This window comes from Megalobrama amblycephala, linkage group LG7 (assembly GCF_018812025.1).
Source record: "Megalobrama amblycephala isolate DHTTF-2021 linkage group LG7, ASM1881202v1, whole genome shotgun sequence".
NCBI classification, from domain to species: domain Eukaryota; kingdom Metazoa; phylum Chordata; class Actinopteri; order Cypriniformes; family Xenocyprididae; genus Megalobrama; species Megalobrama amblycephala.
In genome coordinates this window covers 9195102-9209993 of record NC_063050.1, presented here as the reverse complement: position 1 = coordinate 9209993, position 14892 = coordinate 9195102, and the positions used below count along the sequence as shown (strand labels likewise).

The following is a 14892-nucleotide window of genomic DNA, read 5'->3' as shown; positions in this document are numbered from 1 at the left end:
CCCTGGAGTGTGTCTTGGTCGAAAGCCTGCCCCCTTTTTTCTTTTCACTGTTGTGGATCGCAGAGTGTGACGTTGGTCCGCCAAGGCTGTGTGTGTGTGTGTGTGTGTGTGTGTGTGTGTGTGTGTGTGTGTGTGTGTGTGTGTGTGTGTGGTGTACTGCTTACCCCCAGGTAAGGTTTAATGTGGTACATTCGCGGTGTTGTGGGAAGTTTTGTTTGAGTTACCTACAGTTATGTGTCTTAGCGTGGTGTGTTTACAGGGTGCCCACCTGTGCGTCAGCGCAGCACAATTGCCAGATCGGAACACCAGCTGGTAACCTACCTAACTAAAGGAGCTACAATATGACTTTGAGTGTGTGTGTGTGTGTGTGTGGTTGAGTGTCACGTCATCTAATTATAAGGTGAGTAACTTGTTTCTCTCTTGTAAATTATTGTATGTTTTAACTTGAGTGTAATAAACGTTTATGTTTAGGGTCCTCGTTGAGGCATTGCATCGCGCTCTCTCTCTCGCGCTCGCTCTCTCTCCAACTCGCGCTCTGGGCCGCGCTGCTGCTTTGGGGGTTGTCGACACCTCTGGTCCAGCGGCTAAGTGGGCTGGATATTTATTTTCTTTGTTTTCCTTTGGTGGTTATTTTCGGTTCGGGTTAATTTGTTTTTTTGCTGTATTGACTTATTTTGTATTACTGTCACCAACTCTCAGTTTGTGATTTTGACTGTGTGATAACAGTCATTATTAATTGGAGTGATTTACCGCTATGCGGTATTCATGAATCTCGGTTATATTGCAATCTTGAGCCGTGATCAGTTCTGAGTTTGTGATCTTTGTTGTGACAGTATACCTTGTTTTTTTGTTTGTTTTTTTGTCTTTAATAGTTGTATTTTCTTTGTACATTTATATTGTTTGTTGGAGTATTGTAAGTTCTTTTGGCTTTGTTTATATTGGTTTAATATATTGATTTTGACTGTTTATTTGTTTATGTTGGTTTGTTTTCTAAAGTGATTTTTCCCTTCTCTCTTTTTGTGTTTTGCAGGAGCTGAGTGTTCCTTGGGAGCGGGCTGGTGCTGAGTTGCACAGGCTTCACTTCAGTACGGGTTGTCATTTATTGCTGTGTCACTATTTTTGGTCATTATTTGCAGTGATTTTGTGGATGTGATTCTGATTGGCGGGATTTTTTTTTTTTGTGTGTGTGCACTGAGTGCACCATACTAGCCCGCTTCTCATAAAGGAAGCCTCAGCCCCTGCATTGAGTAATTTTTTTAGTTGTTTTCTTTTTTTTTCGTTTGACTGAGACAATTTGAATGCTGTGTTTAGGGTTTTAAATTTTGTAAATTCTTTTAACCTTAATAAAAAGCTGTTTAAACGGAAACTCACGCCTCTTGCCCATGTCTAAGTGGAAGTTATTTGCGTGTTCTTTTGGTAACTTCCCCATTATTTCGGGGTGGCGTAGTCATTACAAACCAGCCACTTGCTACACATCCATCCATCCATCCATTCACTTAATATCTATAAATAAGAACTACTCTTTAAAGAAAGAAAAACACTTTTCAGGAAACTGAAAAACACCATATGATATTGATGACAGGAAGTTTACCTTCATACTGATATGGAAATTTTTTTTTTAATCAATTATCTTGCTAGAGCTTTTATTATTATTATTATTCATTCTTTGCAAGTAGTTTAATTTGGGTTGTTCCTTTCTCGGCATGGGCAAGGTCTCTAAAATAGACTTTAAAAAGAGGAAGGAAAAAATTGCAAAAACAGCAGAATAAAGTTCTCAGCTCGCATTTGCGGTTCACTCTCCTGGAGTCTGTTTGCTGTCTGAAACTACAACACGGTAAGAGTTACACTTGTTCAGTGATGAATATTGAATAAATAATGAATCTCCATTCACAGAAGAAACATGAAGTGAGAAACATTTTCTTTCATAATAACCTCTGAACATCCAGAGCTCATGTGTGCCTAATGTCTTCTTTAAGTGACAAACTACTAACAATAAAGAAATTTTAAAATCATTTTACAGTGTTTATAACACAGACTGCTGTTGTAATAGTTTTTATGGAACTAAAGATGTTGTACTGTTGTGTAAATGATTTAGTTTCCTGCAGTGATGTCACAGAGACCGGCTCCTTCTCTTCTTCTGCTGTTTCTGCTCATGATTCCAGGTGAGTCTCTCCTCTAAATGCAATGGGACTTATAATAACTAAGTGTAAGTGTTACGCCCCATCTAGGTCAAAGTGCGTAACATGAAAAAGAGAGAGAGAGAGAGAAAAAAAACCCCTGAAATGACAAGGTTTTTATAGAAAAGCAAATTAAACATTTATTTATTGAAATTAACAGATTTATAATAAAATTGGGGATTTAGCTTCTGGAGCTGACAGAGCCAAAATAACAAACAAAACTAACTAATTTGTACCTCTGACTGCTCTAATCCACAAAATAAAATAAAAGAAAATACAATCTCCCAAAGTACTATATAAAATGATATAAAAGTATAAGAGCTAACAAATCTGTACAGGGATAATCTGGAATTGGGGTCAGTAAACAGGTGGTAGTCAATATCACAAATATGGAGGTTCACAGGAAACAAACAGCTTCTCTCTCAACCAAACACTCGAATGAACACCCAAAGATAGCCACTCTCAACAGTCTTACTAATACACTCTGAAACCTACTAGCAAAGTCAGGCAAGGAAAGCACAGAGAGTGAGCACAAGGCTAATGAAAGAAGTGATGAAGGAGGTTTGTTTGGCTGTGGCTGGATGCAACCGATCGGCAAGTGTTGCCGCGCACAGTCTGAAAACAGAGACGTGAAGTCGGACACTTTCTGATTCCCGTAGGGATACTCATGTGGTGTTTGCATATTTTATCACAGCTGAAGTGAAATAAATGTAATATTTATGACACTTTCATTCAATACTTTATGTTCTGCTTACAGCATCTGTTTGTACAAGAATAAAGCTCAAAATATTATTTAAATACCAGTGTAGCGGGGTCTACGTTTTATCAGTTTTAATCAAATAATTTACACTTCTGAATAAAAGTAGTAATTACTGTACTTTAATATCATTTTGGCTACTCTATAGTTTTACTGAGTTTCAAAGATATTAACTTTTACTCTTTACTTGATGACATTTTTGAATGCTCCATGTACTCAATTATATGTACTTTGAATAAGTATATGTACTTTTCTGCAGCAGTTTATTTCTGCTACAAAATAATAAATAATGCCATCTACAGGGCACTGCAAGTATAACATCTTGTGTGTTTTGTCCTTACGTTCTGAAATGTTTAAACAAGGCTACTTTATGTGATATGAGTGCATTAACAATTAGTTGTGAATTGCTAGTGTTTTATATATGAGATGAGGACATGACTCCAGCCACCGATAAACCGGAAACTGGCATGTCCAGTGCAAGAAGGCTTTGACTTTTTAATATTAATTAACATTATTTTATATATCTATTACACTGATGAGGGCTTTTTGAAGGATATCGGTTTACTTATGCTCTTTTTGAGCACTTGAGCTTAAAGGATTAGTCTACTTTTAAGTAAAATTTTCCTGATAATTTACTCACCCCCATGCAATCCAAGATGTTCATGTCTTTCTTTCTTCAGTCGAAAAGAAATTAAGGTTTTTGATGAAAACATTCCAGGATTTTTCTCCTTATAGTGGACTTCACTGGACTCCAGACAGTTGAAGGTCAAAATTACAGTTTCAGTGCAGCTTCAAAGAGCTTTAAACGATCCCAGACGAGGAATAAGAGTCTTATCTAGAGAAACAATCGGTCATTTTTGGAAAAAAAAAATAAAAATACAACTGTATATGCTTTATAAACACAAATGATCACCTTGAACGTACTTCTGGTTTCCTTATTCTTTAAAAAGCTTACGCCGTATGTCCTACGACTTCCCTATTCTACTTATGGAAAAAACAAAACTGGCGCTGCATTCGTTCCGCGATTTGAATAGTAAATTATCAGGAAAATTTTATTTGAAAGTGGACTAATCCTTTAATTAAGACTTGATTGTCTAACGCCGTTTTAGAGGCTGTTGTGTCGACCTTGATTTATTGCAAATTTGATTATAGAAAATAAATATGATTGCTCTTGTAACAAATCAACTGTTTCTTGTGTTTAACCGCCATGTCTCATAGGTGTTGAGGACTAGGGCATTTTTGAGATACTCTAAGACTTTTACTCAAGTCAAATTGGAATTGGTGACTTGTAATGGAGTAATTTTCGCTGTAAGGTATCTGTACTTTTACTCAAGTATGGTTTTCAGGTACCTTTTGTTTTGATAAACATGACACAATACAACATCACAACTACATGAAACGAGCTTTAACTGTTATAAAAATACAGATTTGTGAGCATTAGTGGAACTGAAGGTGTGAGAATAAACATGAAACACACGTGATCATTGTCATGTGGTGAACCTGGCCAATCGTGAAACAGCTGTGTCGTCATCAGCGCTCGTGCAGCTCTTCTTGAGAAACTGCTCTGGCTGACTCAGCCGGATGCTCTCGAATCGCTCTCGCTGTACTTTGATGCCATACATCACAGTCACGTGGCATCGGCGCTGTCTTAAGTCGGACAAAATTTGTAACCAGCATGCACTGACCAATCGGTCTGTGCAGCGCTGCATCAAGTCGAACAAGCCTTTTTATAAACATCCAGGAGTCAGCTGACTAAGCAGGGTGTGGCACCAATCAGACTGGACAGAATACATACAAACAAAAAAACAAATGCCTCCTACAACAGAGAAGAACACATAAACAAATCACAAGGGATGTAACAACTAGGGGGAAAAAAAAGGTTTTTACTAATCAGTTAGCCCTGCTATAGCCCTTGGAAAAAGTAATCTCTGGTAAAATATCTTCTATAATGTAAGATTTATGTGCTGCTTCCAAACAAAATTGTATTATTATTATTCAGGTTTTTGCTGACATAATGTTAACTGCTGACTCTTCTGACATTTAGTTCAGACTGATTTTCATGGTTAGTGTTCATTGTTCTGCTTCCTGTATTTCATCACATTCTGTCTGTCTGAAGATTTTACATATAATTAAATTAGTGTAGTTCTTCATTTATATGAAGTTTTGTAAATAAAACAAGTTTTAATTAACTTTTATGGTCCTGTTTAACTCATAGACATTTTTTAATATTTCCTTGTGAATTCTGTGTTTCAGGGGTTTCTAGTGCTTATTGGGGTGTGAGTTACAGTCCTTCACACATCTGTGCACTAAAGGACTCATCAGTGATAATGAGCTGCACTTATACATACCCTACTGGATACTGGATCAGGAGAGTGTTCTGGACCAAAACACTTGTAATAAATAATGTAGAGCCTCCAGATCTGTCTAATGACCCTGAATACAGTCAGAGGCTTCAGTATCTGGGAGATAAACAGCAGAACTGCACCATCAGACTGAGTCATGTGACACTGAAGGATTCAAACGAGTACTATTTCAGATTCATCACTAATAAAGATGATGGTAAATGGATTGGTAATCCAGGAGTGACTCTTAATGTCACAGGTGACTTTCATTTAGGTTTATCTTTTCTTCTAAAAATGAATTAACTCAACTTTTTGAGTTATTTTGCACTGACTTTAATGTTGTTTGAACTTGTATAGTTTAGTTGGATTACCTTTATGAAAGTAAGTTTTCAGTACAAACATTCCCAGTAAAATATGTTTTTTGTTCACCTTGTTCAACTTTTTGAGGTACTAATTCCAATTTTACTTAGAATATTAAATATTTTCAACTTGACAAATTTAGTTATCTAAACTTACAGTTCAATAGTTGTCAATACCAGAGTTAATGTTAACCTAATGTGGCTTATTTTAATAATTCAACCAAATGGTTATCCAGGAGTGACTCTTACTGTCACAGGTGACTTTCATGAGGTTTCTCTCTTCTTCTGTGCATTATGTTGAATAATAATCAGTGTATGACAGCAGCACTAGATATAATGTGTGTGTTGTGTTCAGATCTTCAGGTGGAGTCTCCTGAGAGAGTGACAGAGGGAGATTCAGTCCGTCTGACATGTAAAAGCAGCTGCACTCTGACTGACAGAGCAACATTCATCTGGTACAGAAACTCACAGCCATTAACTGAGAGAAGAGACAGAAACAATGAACTCCTGCTGCAGTCAGTCAGAAGAGAGGATGCAGGCAGATATAGCTGTGCTGTACACGGACACAATCACATCTCTCCTGCTGTTCAGCTCAATGTCACGTGTGAGTATACGGGCCAAAACACAATAATGGTCTCAGCTTGTTTGTAACATGGACAATTAATCAGTATCACAGACAGAACACCAGTACTATCTGCGAGTTAAACAATTTTTTTTATTTTTGACAAATTAATATGACATTTTTTTAAAAATTATGACAATTGTTCAAAAAAAAAAAAGTAAAAATAAAAAGTTTAACTTGCATATAATACTGATGTTCTGATTGTATCAACGATTAAACAGTAATACCAGTATTGTGTTTTCCAAATCCAGTTCACCATCCCTCCTTAAAAAACAAAACATAAATCTGGTAGTAGACACTTACACTGGAATTAAATGAGGATGATCCATAAATGTTAAAATACTCGCTGTTTTAATAGTAAGGCTACAAGATGTAAACAATGTAGATTTAGTGTGGAAAAATGCTTTCTAAACTTTTTCTGTATAGTTATAATCAATTTTACAACTTTGTTGCCAGGACAACACAACACCCTAAAAGGACTGTTAAATGAATGATTTAAATAACTTTAAAGCTGAAATAATGCACACATTTTAACAGAAAAAATACACATTTCTGCTTTTAACTTCTCCAAAAAAATCCTCACTTCCATTGCAAGTCCTTTGCATAACTTTAATTTTGCTCTCTCTCTCTCTTTCTCTCTCTCTTTTTTTTTTTTTTTTTTGTATTGTGCAACAAATGTGGTTTTGAATTTGAATTACTACACACACAAAAAGCAGAAACCCTTTATTTGTTAGTTAATGCATGAACTGTCTAATGGGACGTTGTTGTACAGTGTTACCAAAAAAAAACAAAACAAAAAAAACATTGTTTTGGCTGTTTCTTAATGGGTGACCTGCACTACCATCCTGGCCTGTTGACACAAGGATCCATTAATCATGTTGTTTATGCCAAGTTCTGACCCCTCCATCTGCATGACAACAGAACTCAGACTCAGAGGTGTGCAAAAAGCATCAGAGTATTTGAGAGAAAGTCCAGATAGTTACATTTATTTGTATTATTCATATTTTGATGCTGAGTACATAATGTATGTGGTATTGCATGGATATATTTTTCATATTCTTATTTTGTATTTAGTAGGGCTGCCCCGTAATTGTTGACTAAATCTTAGCCGACTAGAAGAGGCTTAGTCAACCAAGATTTCATTAGCCGGTTAGTCGCAGACAACAACAACAAAAAACTGCAGTCATGCAGTTCGTGAGGGACAGATCGTTAATGATGGGTCCTTGTGGTAATTACAGTATGTCGGGCAGGAAATTCAAACGTTTATGGCTTTGAATATGGCTTATCATTTGAAACATGTAAGTAGTAACAACTTTACATGGCTGCTCGCTCTAACATTAGATAAATGTGCGCTATTATATATTCAAGTGTTTGTGTGGAGAAGGCAGCTATATAACATGTTTTACTGCACAACATGGAGACGCAGTCATTTGACTGTTAAAGCAGACATGTTGATCTGCTTTATCCATGCAAAATTGTTTTCTGAAAATACCTACAATTGCTGAAAACTTTACAAGGGTCAGGAGCTCAACTAAAACAAACACTGATTGTCATAATGGTGACCACACACTAAACATTTTCAGCAAGACATCGACATCTAAACCTCTGTTAATTCTCAGTAAGAGCTTCTGTAGACATGTGACAGAAATAAAGTCAGTCTGGTTAGTAATAAGTGAAGCTGGTAATGCTGTTTGTGGAGTTGTTGAATCAGATCTTCAGAGATTTAATGTCTTTTATCTTCAGTTCATCTAAGGCTGTGGCTGAAGAAAGTTGTAGTTTGTGTTCTTATTTCTCTTTCTTTCAGCGTTTGTTCACAGCAGGTGTTTGAATGATTGAAAGAATGTTTCAGGAACATCACACTAATCTTTAAATAACAGTCTACTAACATTAAGGAAACTGAACATTTTCATGTTCTTGGAATGTTACAAATCAACGTTCCTACATTGTTGAATTTTAGATCAATATTAAGTTGAAAGAACGTTTGAGGAACATTATACCTTATAAAAACATTCCTCTAATGTCAAGAAAACAATACTCTTTGAAATCAGAAATATACTGATTATGTTGATTTTAAACCCAAATATTTTACTTATAACATTTTCAATTAACAATTATTCAGTTATTTGTAAAAATGTCATTATAAAAAACAAAATAAAACATCTCAACATCCACACTGATAAGTGCACCATTTAGACAAATATGTAGGCTAAATATGTCCTGTGCTTTTTTCTGTCAATAACAAAATATACATACAACAGAAATAGCAGTGGTGATAAAGCATCTGATCATATTGATGTGGATATATTTGCACCAGCTCTGCAATTTGGCACTATCCAGTCAAGTCACATCAACTGTGTAACTGTAACTGTAACTGTGACATACATCCTCTAAACATCTGTGATGTCAAATTTATTGTGATTGTTAATGATATTGATGTTTTTTTTTTTTTTTTTTTTTTTTTTTTGTGTGTGTGTGTGTGTGTGTGTGTGTGTGTTTTCGGTTTTAGATCCTCCAAAGAGCGTCTCAGTGTCCATCAGTCCATCTGGTGAAATAGTGTCAGGAGATTCAGTGACTCTGATCTGCAGCAGTGATTCAAACCCTCCTGCTCTGAACTTCAGCTGGTTTAAAGGAGAATGAAAGCTCAGCTCAGTGTTGCAACCATTGACTTGGGCTAATTTTACATTCAGGTTTTTTTTTGTTTTTTTTTTTGCATTTTGTTTTTAGTCTGCGGGTTGACCCACCAACCCCAGAATGCAATTGGGCTAGTTTTGGCTGTGAATGGGTGGGTTTTATATAATAATTGGGCTGGTTTTGTTACACAAACCTGGCAACCCTGCCTTAGCTGTTGGATCTGGGCTGGGTTTCCCAATAACGATGCATCTTAGCTCTTAAGAGCGCTTTCTACGTGCGAGGTTACGAACGCTCGCTGCAATTCCACGTGCGTTTCCCAAAAATGCCCTTAACATGAACGCGCGAGAACGCGTTCTACGTGCTACTTAAGAGTCGCTGTCCGTTTCTCAAGTGCTGAATATTACCTTATAAAATCGTATCCTTTAACGTTTAACCTAATAATCGTCACCTGATGTGGTTTAGAATAAATAAATAAATAAAGATACCTTTCAAAAAGATTAAATTAATGTTCTTCTGGAGGAGGTAGAGCTTAACAAAGATGTAATTTTCAGACGATTTCTTTAAGCTATATATATATATATATATATATATATATATATATGTGTGTGTGTGTGTGTGTGTGTGTGTGTGTGTGTGAAATCAATCAAACTGTGATTCAGTGTTTTTGAAGTTAATATCTAAACTTGTTTATGTTTTAAAATTTAGTTTGTAGTTGAAAAAAGTCAGTCACTTCAGGAACACTTGGAAGAACTCCTATAGTATTTCATAGAGCTTTAGACCTTGGGTGGTAGGCCTATATAAAGCCTATATAAAGGGTATATAGGGTGACAGTAGTACAAATTATGTACTTCATCTAGCCAATTTCTACAGGTGTACAGACAATTTTTTTTATTGCAGACATGTTTTATCAGCACTATTTATGACATCATGTGTATTTTTATTTTTTTTATTTTCTTCCCTTTTCTTTTCATATTAAACAACAAAGAGTATTTAAGAGGAATACAGTCAAAACCTTAGCTGTTATACACATTGCACTTGAATAAAGGTGTAATCTGCCGGTTGTCCTGTAGGTGACCTCATAACTCTATCTTCTTACGATGCACTTAGGACTTTACGATTACTCCAGAGCACTCGTAGATCTACGATCATTTTCAAGTGCTACTTAAGTTACGATGCTTTTGGGAAACAGACCTTAATATTAAGATCACTCGTACGACCGTTTTTACGATCAACTTAGGCTTACGATGCTTTTGGGAAACGCTGCCCTGGACAGTTTCAGTGGACGCTTCTACTGTCAGGCTCACAATCAACATGGATCAGTGAAATCAGTGGCTTATTTTAGTGACTGCTGAAGATTTTATTTTATAAAGGGCTCAAGACAGTTGTGCATCTTTTGAGAGTTAATCTTAACTCAAATTCTTCATTTTTCAGTGCATCATCGTCTTGGATGGCATGTCTGGTTGGGGATCACAGTGGCATGTTTAGGATTCTTCATCATCATTATCATCATTCTGTTTATAATGTAAGTTTGATTAAAATAATTTTTAATTATAGATAGTATATGAAAGTAATTCACTTTCAGACTTGTACAGATGGGAATGTCTCATGAGATGTTTCTTATATCAGGAGAAAACGAAAAGGTGCTCAAGTTGAAGACCTCACAGCGAAGCAGGTAAATCATCCAGACTCAACATGTCAATAATCTCTTTAGACGGGGCCATTCATACAAAACATGAGAGACAAGTTAGTGGAACGAAAAAAAAAAAAAAAGAGGAAAGCCTAGAGATGCGTTTTTAAAAGTATACAGCTTTTTAATGTGTGCTGCATTTATAGAACACCATGCCACATGAGCGCAACGGTCAAATGCGTCCATCTAGTGCGTTTACATAGAAAAGCAATGGAAAAGTAGCACACTGAAATGGAAAATGTTCTGTGTGAACAGTCCCTAAATGTGAATAATAAATAATAATTAATTTTCTTCCATTACAGGACAATCTGTACTCTAACGTAACAGGGAGAGACGTTCATGTTTCTGAATCAGCTGATTGTGATGACGCTCAGTACGCCACTGTTACTTCCAGCAAACCCAGAAGAGACAGAAACGCTCCTGATCGCAGAGATACTGAGGAGATCCAGTACGCAACTGTACAACATCCCAAAAACAAACAGACCAAGAGATCAGAGGAGAACGAAAGCCAGTACGGCAATATCAGGATTCACCAGCCTGAATCTGCTGTGAGGTGAGAAGAACCAGCTTAAAGAGACACTTCACCCAAAATAAAACATTTGTCATCTACTCATCTGCATGTTACTTTATTGATTGTGATGAAAGGAGAATTTATAGTTCTTTAAATCTGGACATTTTTCTTAATAACTTTGTGTCCCACTGAGGTTTCAGAAGCATGTGATATACAAGGTGTCTGTATTTGACTTCATTGTGTAATCTGACACATGACATGATTGTTTCTATTTATTTTTATTTTGTGTTCTTTAGGCGATCAAATGTTGAAACTGTGGATGACGCTTCTGTGATCTACAGCCGTGTCAAATGAGTAACAGAGACCATCATGAAGACAAAGGCCTAAACAAATTATAATTAAAGTTTTGAAAGTAGGGCTGTCAATTCAGCATGCACAGTTATTTATTATTCAATAAATCAGGTAAATATATGGCAGGAACACAGTGTCTGTAATCTTTTTCATATTACAAGAGCAGAATACAAATACAAATGAAAGAGCCAAGAACCCACAACATGGTGTTTGGTGAGACTAAAAAACTTGATTTGAACTTTTGACTTCAGATGTTTTCTGTGAGCAAATAAAAAGCCCATATCCGTTTGACCAAATTCGAGCTTGTGTGTCGTCATGTCTAAGTCATTGTAGACCTATAACATAATGTACTATGTGTGATGGCTCTGTATATGTGCAACAGTGGATAAAATAAATTTGATCTGTTAAAGTCTCATGATTATTTGTAGTGCAGCTTCTGTGTACGTGTGTTCAGATGAGGTCAATCAAGATGGTTTAATCAGTTTGACTAAACCAACATTTTACGGAGCCCCTTAAAGTCACATGATGATTTGTTTTTCAATTCCCCAAGCAGGAAATTTTGCGAGCAAATGCAGAAGCATTGACATTTTTTTTCTCCCATCTCATACTTTTTACAGTCACCATGTCCTTATATTGAGTACACTGAGATACTCTTTGGCTGCGTCCGAAAACCTAGGTAGCTGTCTGGCTGCCTCACTATCTTATAAGAGAATGACTTGTACGGCAGCATTTGTGCATGAAGGCACCTCACGAAACTGATTTCGGACAGACTTCTGAGGCAGCGTAACAGTTTAATGATCTACAGCAATATAGCGCGAGCTTTGGTGAGAACTAAACAATTATTTAATTACTACAGTAGTAATTTCTCGATATAAATGACATCAAAATTGAAATATGTTGGTCAAAATTGTACATTTACACACAAACTGAGCAGCAAACGCAACTTTTGGACGCCATCTTTATTTTTCTAGCTCAACTGTCACAGAATGGAAAGCACAGGATTGTGGGATATCAAAGGCAGCTAAGGATGCATCCATGCTCCCTTCAAAAATCGATCAGATGAAAGTATCTCACGAGACAGGAAGTGAAGCTAACATTGGATTCGGACGTGCCTTGATGCCTTCCTATCTTGAAATGTGTCCTCAGAAGGCAGCATTTTCCAGTTTTCGGACGCAGCTATTCTTTTAACCATTAAACTTAAAAATTGTCAAGAATGAAAGAATCTCAAGAATGTCAAAATATAACTATAACTCTCTGAGATCAAAGTGTCGACATCCAGTCTTACTCAATATATGTTCCTATACTGAGAATCTTGCTCAATAATTCATCAGAAAAGTTTCCAGTTTCTGAAGTGATATCTACATATAAATGCAGGATTCACACCCAATATTGCTACCATAACCATAACAAGGGACAAAAATATGCAATAATAATAATAATAAGCAATGTAAATGCAGATTAGAAAAAATATTTGAATTTTTGTATTAATATTTTTGAGATTCTATTCAAATTATTTGTAAAAGTAATGACTTAAAAAAATCTTAAATGTCTCACTGTATACATTGCTATTCTTATTATGGTGGAGCCGTTGCTTACACATTACATCTGCACTTTACTGTAGCATCCTGACTAATTTCAGAAGTACCCTCAGTGATTTGATTCTGGAACCAGGCCTGGCCTGCACTGCACCCATGCAAGAACAAAATATATTCAACTTAAATTGGATACACAGAAAAATGCAGGTTAAACTCACAGCTCATGCAGTGATGAAGTTTTGAGACGCGAATCATGCACTTCTTGCATGAACATAGTGCATTTCAGTCTGAAACCCACACAACCTTTATTAGATCAGCTTTTGCCGTGCACTGTTACTGTTGATTTATACTTCTTCGTTGAGTGTACAGGTCCCGGCAAAGTCTAAGGGCTGATTTATACTTCTGCGTCGGACCTACGACGGAGCCTCTGCGCATTAGGCTATGCATCTGTTTTCATTTATACTTCTGTGTCGTTGTCCGCGTCGACGTCCATGCAGACCACTAGTAGGCAGTGTCCGTGGTAATGTTGAGTATCAAGGCAAAGCCGAAGACGAAGCAGCTTGTCATGTACGTTGTCAGTATACAACTGGCAACAGTGTTGCCAGTATTTAACTTTTTTCTTAACTTACAGTTTATTACTGTTAAAATACATTTTGTGGGTGCGTCTTTTTTATCTTACACCTTTAACCCTTTTATCTCCACTGGAACATATAAATACAGTATAAATAATGATTATGTGAAAACATAACCAACACCACCTGATCATCTTTTCTCTTTGCTTGTCTGGCTGATATAACTCAGTTACAACTGCCCAAATAAGAACTAATATTATAAAGTCAAGGGTCAAGAGCTCAACTAAAGTAAACCCAGATCTCCATGATGGTGACTTAAACATTGGGATTTTCTCTTTTGATTCTGCTTGTTAACATTAGATCACCTTCCTGACACATTTACTGTGTTAAAATCATTAACATAATGAATGTGTCAGAATTAACACAAGAAGTGTTGTCCCTAAACTCACACACTGATGTGAAAGAATTTAACACATTTTGAGTCCGTTTTAACACATCCTTTCTCTTGTTTTTAACACAACCTGTGTTATATCTTAACACACCAGTGTGTTAAGTCATCCACCGATGAAGAAAGAGGCGCAAACTTTCTTAACGGCTTGCAGAGTGACTTAGCAGTAATGTGATTGGATGATAGTTTAACACATGATGTGTTGGACACTCTCTCTCTCTCAAATATGTTATGCCTGTGTTAAGAAGAATAACACACTGGTTGAGTTAAAAGTAACACAAAATGTGTTGTCCTTAACTAGACAAACAGGTGTGTTAAGATATAACACAGGTTGTGTTGTTTTTAACACATCTGTTGTAAGAGTGTACTAATATCACATCAGATCATCAAAAGTGCACTTTTTTTCAAATATTTCAGCATATTTTCAATTGTGTACAATAGTACAATACACAAAATCACAAAGTATCATTTTCACTACACAAAATAAGTGTTTCATCTATATAAATGTTTCATTCATAGTAACTGTCTTTCATAATGCTATTACAGACATACCAACATTGTGTCGGCCCAGATCTGGCCCACATACTGCAATGAATTACGGCCCTTGTGTGGGCCGTTTCTGTTTGCCAGATCTGAGCCACAAGCAGGCCACAGCAATGCCACATGTCAGCCAAGAGCAAAGAAATAAACCTAAACTGGACCTGATCTGAGCCACAATATGTGTGTATATTAAATATAGAGTCATCTCAGCCTTAATAAGCCTGTTAACAAGCAAAATCACTGAAGGAAAGAAGAGAACAGAAAAAGAAACAAGCAGAAACACAAGAACTAAAACTGACTTCAGCCACAGCCTTAGATGAAATCAACTGAAGATGAAAGACATTAAATCTCCCAAGATCT

The 14892-nt window shown here is 36.3% G+C and overlaps 2 protein-coding genes across 2 annotated transcripts in view; both read left to right on the top strand.

Moving 5' to 3' along the window:
• Window positions 1-1452: 1452 nt before the first annotated feature.
• The window catches only part of LOC125271199 (B-cell receptor CD22-like), a 166535-nt gene continuing 153095 nt past the window's right edge, over window positions 1453-14892 (top strand). The window contains exons 1-2 of the mRNA XM_048195199.1: window positions 1453-1834; window positions 2096-2162. Coding sequence (XP_048051156.1) covers window positions 2108-2162 — 55 coding nt within the window. The 5' untranslated portion in view covers window positions 1453-1834; window positions 2096-2107. The remainder of the gene's footprint in view (window positions 1835-2095; window positions 2163-14892) is intronic.
• LOC125271284 (carcinoembryonic antigen-related cell adhesion molecule 1-like) lies at window positions 5817-11852 on the top strand. Its single transcript, XM_048195363.1, has 6 exons — window positions 5817-5892; window positions 5991-6239; window positions 10320-10410; window positions 10515-10560; window positions 10878-11128; window positions 11383-11852. The coding sequence occupies exons 1-6, from the start codon at window positions 5832-5834 to the stop codon at window positions 11438-11440; spliced, it is 756 nt and encodes a 251-aa protein (XP_048051320.1). The 5' UTR covers window positions 5817-5831; the 3' UTR covers window positions 11441-11852.